The following is an 11,032-nucleotide window of genomic DNA, read 5'->3' as shown; positions in this document are numbered from 1 at the left end:
CTTGTTATTTGTGTTTTGTATATGTGTTTCTGCATACTTGGCTGCTGTGTCGCAAGACAAATTTCAGTGTGAACTGACAATAAAGTACTATATCATATCATATCATATCATATCATGTCTTCCTTCTCGGAATGCATTTATTTCATGTGGATTCCAAGGGATTCGTTGCGTAACTGATCTGACAGTGCCTGCCCGGTTCAATCAAGCCTTCCCTATTTATATAAAATCTACAGGTGGACAGCACTGTAGAAACACAATGGTATAGCCTACGCTGGCCAGCAGGCTGCAGCACTGTGCAGCAGTATAGTCTGCAAGGAGAACAGACAAAACTTTATCCACAATACAAAAAATAAGTTCAAGTCATTGCATTTCCGGAGATCCAATCTGGGTACCCATTGGAAAAACTATTTGAAGTTGCGTCTGTACATAATTTGTCAAATTATGTGTTCTAAATTCTATTACCATCAGAAATGATCAGACCTTTGACAGATTGTCCAGTACTTCCAATGCTGCTCAAAATGCTGTCATTACAATTTCTACAATCATTAAGCTATTACCAAGCTGAGAACAATTATTTTAAAAAGGGAGTGCCACAATTTTTGTATTTTTCCAGTTTTTCATGTGTCTATGAGGTGACAGTACTTCACGAGACACCCTGGAGTCGTTATGTGCAATGGTGTATTAACTTTGTATTTAGGGTTTCTTCCTGGAGGCTGAACACTATCAGTCCTTCCCCTAAAGCCTCCCCCTTCGTCATACAACTACAGCTGTGGGTGCGGTTTTAAGTTCAGGTGGATCACCACCCATCAGGCATACTTAATGAACTGGTGGGCGTGCCCACATAAAAACAACACTTTAACAAATACTGTACACTCTTTTGGAAAAATTATACCTCCTTATATAACAATATCATGATCATGTTTTAGGGTGGAAAAAAATCACGGCACTCCATCTTTAAACAAACACCACCAGACAGACTAGAGTCAGAGAAACCCTGTCAGGACCACCAGGTACTTTTACATTTGATCTAACACAGTGCCCAAGTTCACACCTTATTTTATTGTCACACAAAATATATTTTTGTCAAAATCAAAAATAAAAGAATAATCACAGAGAACATTAGTTAAAAGCAAATCATTTTCAAAAAATATATTTACAAAATATATTTATACATATACAGTATATTTATAAAACATTAGTGCCGATGCTAGTAATGCAAAGTATTAGAAAAAAAGAGGTAGAGAGAACTTCTTTTTGTCCAACATCGCACACAACATGACTGCTTCAGAAAGGATCAATATACACAGAACATGAGCATGAAATCCACAAGGCAGCAGGGCATTGACCTGAAGCCTAAGGCAGACTGAATAATTTCAAATTCAATATTTACAACAGTCAACAAAAGCAAGAAATTGGCTTAGGAAGGAAACTACCTAAGAGAAGAAACTGCCTTCACACAGTAAAGAGGGGAAGACATTTTCTTTTAACGACAAAACGCAGCAGTAGTGATAAAATTGTGAACTGAAACTCAGTGAAAGTAGCTTTTCCTTAACACCGCCTACCCCTTAAGTAAGAGCATCTTTCACTCTAGATATAGCAAGTTTGGTTTCCAGATACACATAAATTCACTTCAAGCCAATTAGAATTTGGAGCTTCGCTGCTGGTGAATTGAAACTGGAAGAAAAACAAGGGGGAGAAAAAAACAACACTATTTTCAAATCTGAAACCAATGTGATTTAAAAAAAGAATCAGTCTCAAATGGACAGTTTTAAGTTAACATCTAACCCGTAGTTTCCATTAAATTAACACAAATTAAATGGCTGCTTGTTGGGAGGAAAGTCCCAAATAATTGCCATTAAAACAACAGTCTATTCGATTACCATTTAGCCACAAAACAAGTGTTGGTTAAGTCAATGGTCTTTTGTGTGGATGATAATGCCATTCACATTCAACTGGAGAAACCAATTCTTAATTTATACTCCTAAATGAATTGAATATGAAGGACCTCAATGGAAACAAGCCATAGGCTTTCTTGGGTTTTAAAATCCTCTTAGCAGACCTTGTATTGAACTGTACTCTTTTTCTGTTTTGTTTTAGGAAAAAAATAATCAGATTGGATATCGCATTTAAACCGAGGAACAAGGGTTGCATTTCAATTAGCAGGCATCTATGAGTGTAACACATTATGCGCTTGTATAATTAGCATTGATGTTATCACACCTGCTGTGTGAATAACTCTGGGGGCGGTACGTGTTTGATTCAGTGTTAATCTTAAGGAGGATTCATGCTTCAGCACTGAGGTGTCTACATTGTAGCTGCCCACAACGTACCCAACAAAAACTGTGACACTTCGACACAGAAGCATAAGATAGCCTTTAGTGGCAAGAGCATTACAATTTTTGCAGTCTTTTAATTACTGACATACAAATTCAGTCAGACTTGCTCTTAGTATTTGCACATATTACCTTTCAAAATGTGTCGAAATATATAAAAAAATATTTGCACAATAGTCAGAAGATCAAAATTACAAATTAAATATAGGCTTTGTGACAGTGAAATGGCAGAGTGTGAGAGCCAGTGCGCACACAATTTCTGGTTTTGATCACATACCAGACCGGTTTGCTGGTCCAGCAAAGTTTTAAGGAAAGACACAAAACCCCCCCCCAAAAAAACAATGAAAGGCATCATTTTCATTGTTCCTGTCCACTGTCCCCCACTTGAATACAAACCCTGCATTCTGTCCTTAGCGGTACCAGTAGTCAGGTACTCTGTGTAAATCTACAGGTAAGATAGAAAACAGGTAAAATAGAAGACCATGAGGGCTACAGGGGTTTCTAGGATGGTCTCATACTATGGAATGGTAGTGTTTGGTGGCTAATTCTACATCTCTTTTGGAAGGCTAAAGCAAAAATAACACATTAATTCATCACCACTAATTATTTTATCACACATTAACATGTTATTGTTTTATATTATGTAAATATTTAAAATGGGGGAACATTTATAATCATAGTTGGACACTACATTGTGTATTACACAATTGCAGTACTGGTTGGGGGGTTCTTGACAATATCTGTCATTGTTATGGGCTGTTAATTGGTTTCCAATAATATGCACATTGAAACACTTCAAAACTATCCCTTAAAGATACATTTTGAACATTGATGTTTTAAGATACATTTTTGGTGGCATTATGTACACTTTCTTTCAGACAGGACAGAGACAGGAAACCGAGGGCAGAAAGAGAGGTGGCATGCAAGACAATAATAGATTAAGATTCGAACCAGGGCAGGGTCCTCATGCTCACTATGAGCATGGTCTGTGCACTAACTGGTGTAGGAACTATAAAACAGATGATTTATTTGGGATTAATTTTGATTTAACTAAGTTTGTATGAAAAATCATGCTAGTAATCATGATTAAAATCATTTGACAGCACACACGCACACACCCACCCACACCTCTCTCATATATACGTATGTACACACACAGTATATGATAGGTGTGGCATTCCACCTCAGCAGTCATTTTCCGATAGACTGTTCGGCTGACGCCGAAAATAAGCCATATAAGAACATAGCCGTGTGTCTTTCAAACTGCTTCTGGCCAGTGACAGAGCACTGGTTCATGCAGTCAGGTGCTTATGGTGCCATGCATGTCAAAAACCAATGCTCTTAAATGTAAGTCAGTCAATCAATCACTCTTTAAATCTCAGGGGGTGGCATGCAGCTATAGAATATCAACATGTGATATGCATTGGTGAAAGGCTTTTTTGTGTCCCCGCACGAGGTTTGGTTAGTGGCGCCCGTTGATGATGTTCTTGTGGAGCAGCACTTGGTCTTGGTTGTGCTGGGCATGGCTCACCTCCTCGTCCTCACACAGCTGTGCGTTCTTTCTGATCTCCTCCAGCGAGTAGTCCTGCAGGAGGGAGCCATTCTCGAACACCGTCACCAGCATGTCCTGCGGGAGGAAGGGCGAGTGAGAGAGAGATGAATGAGGCGGGACCAGGGGGGCAGTCAGCCAGATATTTCGTGAAGCCTCATTTGAAATCGGTAGTTCATATAATGGCCTGTTGTGGCGCTGGACTGGACCCAAAAAGCCCCATAGCTCCATAGAGGCCCATGTATTTTGGCCCAACTTCACCTAGACTGTATTACCTTAATAAACATGGTCATGAATACTTTCTTCTTCCAGTCACTAGTTTAAAGTCTCATTTCTAATGTCATAATATTCTTTTTGGAAAATTATGGTCCCATTAATTAAAAAAATGACCATAAAGTCGCGTATGTTCTGAGGGGCGTGGCTACCGTTACAGTCTATGATCGGGATTCCCCTCCCACTCAAGAGTCTTCTCCTCCCACTCGAGTCAAAATAAAAACCAACGGAGAAGAAGGGGGGAAGTCCCGCCTCGTTGTCTGGGCAGCCAATGACCAGCTGGTACAAAACGGAGCCAGCCAATGGCCAGCTGGTACCAAAAGATGGCGACTTACATCAGGAATTAGCATATTATTACAGGCTTCATTTTACGTTCATGTTAGACCCGGGGAACGCTTTGTCCATATTTTTTACAGTCTATGGGCGGGACGCATCTGTTCTGCACAACCTGAAATGTGAATAATGTACTTGGTTGTACGGCAGTGGGTTTTTTTTTTTTGTGTTGTTGACAAGAGTTGATCTGCAAGTTCACAACTCGTCGTGACACGTTGTGATCTTGTAGATCGGCTCTTGAACACGGAAATGAACACTGTCATACTTTCTAAGCGTAAATAAGGCATTGGGTGCAGCAGTGTTATGACTTCGTACTTTAACATTTATCACAACTTATAGTACACTTGACCCCCAGTAAACATCTTGCAATCATCATGCAGTCTGTTCATGTCACCATACATAAATATCAATATGTTTGCCTGTAGCCTAATCATGCGTCTAAAATAATGGTATTCAAATAACCACCATCAGAGTGAAAATTGCCTGGCCTCAACAATCCTCTCATGACTAATGATGCATCTTTTTTAAATATTGCTGCAAGGTTAATATTAACAGGACCATGCAAAGCATCTTATTTGAAAAGAAAGTCAACCAAGTGAGAATCTGTAGTGTATAGATTCAAGTACACAGTTCCTGAATGCATGTTCTGCAATTGAAACAGCACATCCAGTTAAGATCAATCACTTGATATGCCATTATTACCTGTGGAAAATACAAGTATTGAAAAAGAAAATATACTATTCATTAGTTATAGTTATTAGCAGCACATTAACGATGGTCGTATCAAAGACTCAATCAATCAAGCTCAAGGACCAACCTCCTCCGGCTTCCCTGCTCCTCGCTCTATGGTCTCTATGAAGCCATCGGAATTCCTCCTCAGTGACAGGCGGCCCCTCTTTGACCCCTTGGTGGGGTCAGTCACAGGCTGCTTGTACACGTCCATCTAGACAAAATAATTAGGTTTATTTTGTACTGAATAAAGAATAAAGAGCATGGCTGGGCCGTGCTCATTCACAATGACCCCGGGGAGGGTTTAAGAAACCACAGACCTGGCGAGGACAACTTTCAAACAAAGAACACGTTATCCAGAGTGTTGTAACACCAAAGAATTTCAAAATCTCCCAAAGAAGCAAAACTAACACAATACACAGGATGTGCTGTAACTAAGCCTCGTGCTGGCTAGAATGAGAAATGGTTAGAGCAGATGCTATTGAGAGAATGTGTGTCAAAAGGAGGTGTTTTGTTTAATTAAATATCACTGCAACACCTCCTCCAGAATGCTCAAAGGGGAATTCTGACGGCCAGACTAACATCCAAGTGAACTTCGAGTTCGAAGACCAGTGGTGTCATGCTCGTAGAACGCAGTAGTGGTACGAATTTGATAGTTAACAAGTTGAGATTGTTAAGTTATATATATATATATATATATATATATATATAAGTCAAGTTGAGTAAGTTGAGAAACTAATTAATGTCTACTGTCTGAGGCAGCCTTCTGCTTCTATGGGCCTACAGCCTGGAATATACTTCCATTTCAACTTAGACACGCACCCTCTGTAGACATTTTTAAAGCTCAACTCAAAACTCACCTTTTTACTCTTGCTTTTAGTTGATTTTTTGTTTTAGATTTAGTTCTCTATTCTGACTGATTTGTTGTGTGCTTTGTTTTTCGTCCATTTATGTTTTTATGCTTTTATTGTGTATGCTCTTTACCATTGTTTTATGTTTCTAACTGCTTGCCTGTGTTTTATTGTTATTTTTATGCTCTGCCCTGTGAAGCCAATTTATGTATGAAAGGTGCTATACAAATAAAGTTTATTATTATTATTACAGGAGTGACACGACGATCACTACTACGATGGAATGACTACCACTAATACCGGTGAAACATGGTGAAACATGCCAACATACCCCCTTGCCGTTGCTCTCCACGTAGCTGCACTTGAAGGCACAGTTGAGCGTGTCTCTGTTGAGTTTCTGCAGCAAGGAGCTGCCGCAGCCAAAGAAGACGTTCTCTGCACTCCAACCCATATCGGTCAACTTCTGGAGGATCTGCGTGCAGTTGGAACAAGGCTCACAGTCAGGGTACTACACACAGGGCAGGCACCATTAACTACAGGCACACAGCCGTTGCCTGTAGGGACCTATGGGACCGATACTCAGTGAGACAAAGGAAAGGATCATAATAATCATTGCTGTCAGGATGAAACCGCCTACCCAAATCAATTTTTGTGGTTTTAGATTCATAAATCAATGCTATTGAACACCCTTTACATCTGTGTGTTAGTTAAAAAAAAACATTAAACCAATGAAAAGTAGTAAAAATAGGCTAAACCTCTTAATTCCATTGGACCATTGGTAGTATTGCTTTGTTTCCATCCTGAAAAAATTATATTTTTCATTTGCTGAAAAATGAACATTTTGGAGTTAGGTGGTTTCTTCCCAACAGCAGAGATATGTAATTTTTTTTAGATTAAAACAAACCCAGAAGATGAGGACCATGGCCACAACAAAGCAACATCAGACAAAGGGGAGAGAGTGTTCTGGGAAGAACTTCAGCCGGAGTGAAATGTCAAGCTGACTTCTGTTGGCAGCGTTGATGAAACCGCAGGGAAAGTAAAGACAGCAGTCAAATAGAAGTCTCTGGAAGAAATGTAACTGAACTGCCATATATAATTAATTTGTTCAAGACGACTTCCAAAGCATCCATTCGATTGCGTCACCCTTATCTGCTATGTGAAAGAACTGGTGGAGCAACCAGCATGGCACCTGATATGTAGACAAAGATATGGTGGGTGTTGTGTACGTAACTCCTATGAACCTCAAACTACCTGTATATCGCTTTGTCAGTCTTGCTCCCTTCCTCCCCTGTGTTGAACTCCCTACTCCAGTGTGTGTCTGTGTGTGTGTGTGTGTGTGTGTGGGCCGTTGGGGGGGGAGAAAGCCGATTATAGAAAGCAAAGAGTGAGATAGGCAGAGAATGAGGGGGAGTGAAAGTGAGAGAGACCGATCCAGGGAGAGACATATACAGTGAGTTTCTTACCTCCTCCACTGAGTTGAGGTCAATGCCGTCTCCTTGGATGATGCGGAGGTAAGAAGGCAGAACTTTGTAACCAACAGAGTTCACCACACATCCGAAGCACTCCTCTAGGATCCTGATGACCTACAAAGAAAGGGGAAAAGGAGGGATCAGGGTATCAGAGACCTCTCCCTGAGTAATTCTTCTGCATTCCTTGCGAAGTGAATTTTTTAAGTGGTGCAAACCACTTCCTTAAGTGAGTATATGTGTGGGTCCCTGCCTGGTTGGCTGGGTATGTGTGAGCACGAAAACAGCATAGTTGTAACTCTGTCATTTCTCAACCGTTTCGGACGTGGGGCGGCCGGAATCGGGCCGGCAACCTGGGTGCGTTCCTGTGGGTCTGGAACCCCCCCCCCCCCCCCCCCCCCCCTGGGGACCCCCACACGGAGTTGCACCACTTACTTCACTTGTGTTATGTTAATTATTATTCACACACGTAAGATGAAAGACTGCTCTGTCTTTTTTTCCAGATTAGTCTGGTTTCCACCTTCCAGGCTATACATAGACTGCATCATCTCCCAAAAAGAACACATTTACAAGCCATCATTGTATCGCAATGAAACATGTGGATGGATACCACGTGTAGTTTGTTTTGTCAAGCAATCACTGTTGCACGGTAAATAAAAAAGTATAAATATAAATAAAAGTATAAATATTTTTTTTTTATAGCCAATGGACAATTAAATGACAATTTGAAGCTCTTTTGTCTGAAAATCATATGTTCAATATGTGCAACCAGAACACCAAGATGTTATTTAATTGGCAGTGCAGTTAGGAGTGCATTTAACCCTGTGTGTGAATTCTCATCAGTGGCAAAAAAAAAACTACTTTCTGGCCTTGACAGCCCATACAACCAAACCTGATTGCATTAAACTATGTTAAACTCTTTGCCACTCCACTTTATGCATGCGCATACCCTCCATTAACAGTCCAGATTGTGCTGTGCGATCCCTCCTTACCTCGAGGAGAGTCTCAGCAGGATCTCCCGAGTCGGGTCGGATCACCAGACAGGAGTCCTGGCTGCGTTCCATCACGCGCTCCTTCAGCTCGTCTCCCCAGATGTGCTTGCAGGCCTTGAAGATGTCATAGCTGTCACTGACCACGGACACGGGCCCCGTGGAGAACTCATCCAACAGCCTCTCGAAGGCATCCTTCTCCCGACTTCTACCCCAGGAGATGATGGTGCTGGAGATGAGAGTATAGAAGATGATGAGACCTGGGCATCAGTACATACCCAAAAAAGTTTTGTGTGTGCGCGTACGTGTGTGCGAAAGACAGCAAGCAATACCTGTGCTCGGCTGCTGGGATGGAGAAGCCAGCCATTGGGCAGCCATAGTAACGCTGGGCCATCAGCAGTCCTGCCACTGTGTCCGTACTGGAGAAGTTGACTAGGTGAGCTGCCCCTCCTAGTGCTGCAGACTACACACACAACACATGCAGGACACAAGCTGTTAGACGCAAACAAGTTCATCTAACCAATTGATTATAAAAGATAACAGGTTAGAATTAAATCCCTATTTTGGACATGACATTATAGGCAAAAATAGTTTTTTGCAGCTATTTTCACAGCTTCAGAAATGTCACTCACCTACTCTACAGCACCACAGAGATCAAGATCACATCTTTGAACATTAGCCCCAACAGCACAGCATGTGAGAGAACAGCTCAGCTCACACACAGTATATTGAAATCCTATTGAGGTTCTGAGAAATAATCATGTGCTGGCAATTTGCTCCTTTAGTCACAATTCAATCCTAAACCAGCTTTATTCAGTTAGGCCTAGGGCAAGTATGCATGTTGTGAGTGAGCACATACAGGCATCCACGTGCACAAAACTATACTGTATGAACAGTTTGAATGCGCAAGAGAATGTTACATTGTTCCACGAAGCTGGTAACCAACCATGTATAATTCTTTGTGGTCATCGCATGTATTATATGCATGGCACTGTGTTGCAACTCTGGCATGTGACCAGTGATCACCACGGGCCAGATCACCCTGTTCTATCCCCCTGTTGATATAATGGCCATTAGCTAGCCAGCCTAGCCATTATTATACCAATTACTGGTACCTAGTAAAGGATTTTATGAAATAAACAAGAACCAATCAATTATCAGTTAATTACCAGCTGCTGCATTATATCGCCAGAATTGTGCTATGAAATGTAAATATCTGTAATATCTGTGTGTGTCGAAACAACAACGGAATCTGTCCAGGTGACTCTGTAACTGTGAGAGATCATTAGATTTTATTCGACTAAATCTACAGTTAATTTAGTCGACTAAAATTTATTTTGGTGGGCCTTGATGCAGTCATAATGACTGATTTGACACTTGCTGAAAATAGCCGATCTACAAGCTCACAATTCGTTGCACTGCAATGCGTTGTAGATCTGCTATTTTCAGCATGCAACCATTTTGTACACTCCCAGAGTTAAGGGGGTCATTGCAAATAAAACACTTGAGAACCACTAGTACTAGTTGGACTGTCCTAATATACCACAGTGTCATAGTAAATCAGTGTCATACATATTCTGAAGAAAACCAAAGACTTGGCATTATGATCAAAATAGGAACATTATAATGGTGTGTAAAAAATTAAGGAGGGTGCAAGTCACTGGACCCACTTGCTGCAAGTGGGTCCAGTGACTTGCACCCTCCTTAATTTCCAATCCCACCTGTGTCCCCTTGACAGTCTCTCCCCTCTGTTCATTTAACAAAAAAAACAAAAAAAAATATGAATTGTGAGGCTCAACTTTATGCTTTCAGAACCCTTTCTTGCAAAGTGTCTCTTTGTGGAAAAGATGGACTCCAATCTGACCTCTTGTGAAGAAACTCCTCTGTAGCCAAAGTCGTGGAGCTTAAACTCCAGGCCCTCCAGGCTCCCCGAGGTGGCCTTCAGGTGCTTCGCCAGGATCTTCTTAAACTCTCTGGAGATGGTGGCCACTGTGATAGGATACCACATCTGGACCAGCATCGTCTGAGCACAGCATAGAGGAGGAAGGAGGATGTTAAAGAATAGTTAGAAATGAGAAGCGGATAAGGAACATACGTAGAGTAGTTATAGAGTATGAGGCAGGGTTGGAGGAGCTGCGATATGTGTAGGAGCAAAAAGGAAGGACAGATATGCATGTTTATATACAGTATTGTTATTGTGACTCAGATTTTCTGCAGGCTAATGAGATAACTCTTGTTCTTGGTTTGCATATGAGCTGTTGTTCCTGGTTTGCATATGAGCCGTGTTCTTCTTATCTGTTATTTTTGTCTTTTGTAAGACTGCCGTTAACAGCCATGGCGACAACATTTCCCTCATGGGGGTCAATAAAGGCCCATCTATCTATGGCGTAGAAAGACAAGGAACGTGAGACAGATATCAAACAGCTGAACATACACTGCAATAAAAACTGTACAGTATATGTATTAACAATGATGCCGTTCAGCTGCAATATATTCAAATGAAACTGAC

The 11,032-nt window shown here is 41.1% G+C and overlaps 1 protein-coding gene across 1 annotated transcript in view; it reads right to left on the bottom strand.

Moving 5' to 3' along the window:
• Positions 1–1,039: 1,039 nt before the first annotated feature.
• The window catches only part of nampt2 (nicotinamide phosphoribosyltransferase 2), a 27,141-nt gene continuing 17,148 nt past the window's right edge, over positions 1,040–11,032 (bottom strand). The window contains exons 5-11 of the mRNA XM_083770439.1: positions 10,388–10,546; positions 8,856–8,986; positions 8,527–8,752; positions 7,532–7,651; positions 6,400–6,540; positions 5,306–5,431; positions 1,040–3,960 (exon numbers count right to left, since the gene is read on the bottom strand). Coding sequence (XP_083626565.1) covers positions 3,796–3,960; positions 5,306–5,431; positions 6,400–6,540; positions 7,532–7,651; positions 8,527–8,752; positions 8,856–8,986; positions 10,388–10,546 — 1,068 coding nt within the window. The 3' untranslated portion in view covers positions 1,040–3,795. The remainder of the gene's footprint in view (positions 3,961–5,305; positions 5,432–6,399; positions 6,541–7,531; positions 7,652–8,526; positions 8,753–8,855; positions 8,987–10,387; positions 10,547–11,032) is intronic.

The sequence above is a fragment of the Protomyctophum parallelum genome (genome assembly GCF_964188405.1).
Source record: "Protomyctophum parallelum genome assembly, chromosome: 8".
In the NCBI taxonomy this organism is placed as follows: domain Eukaryota; kingdom Metazoa; phylum Chordata; class Actinopteri; order Myctophiformes; family Myctophidae; genus Protomyctophum; species Protomyctophum parallelum.
This window is presented reverse-complemented; position numbering and strand designations above follow the sequence as displayed.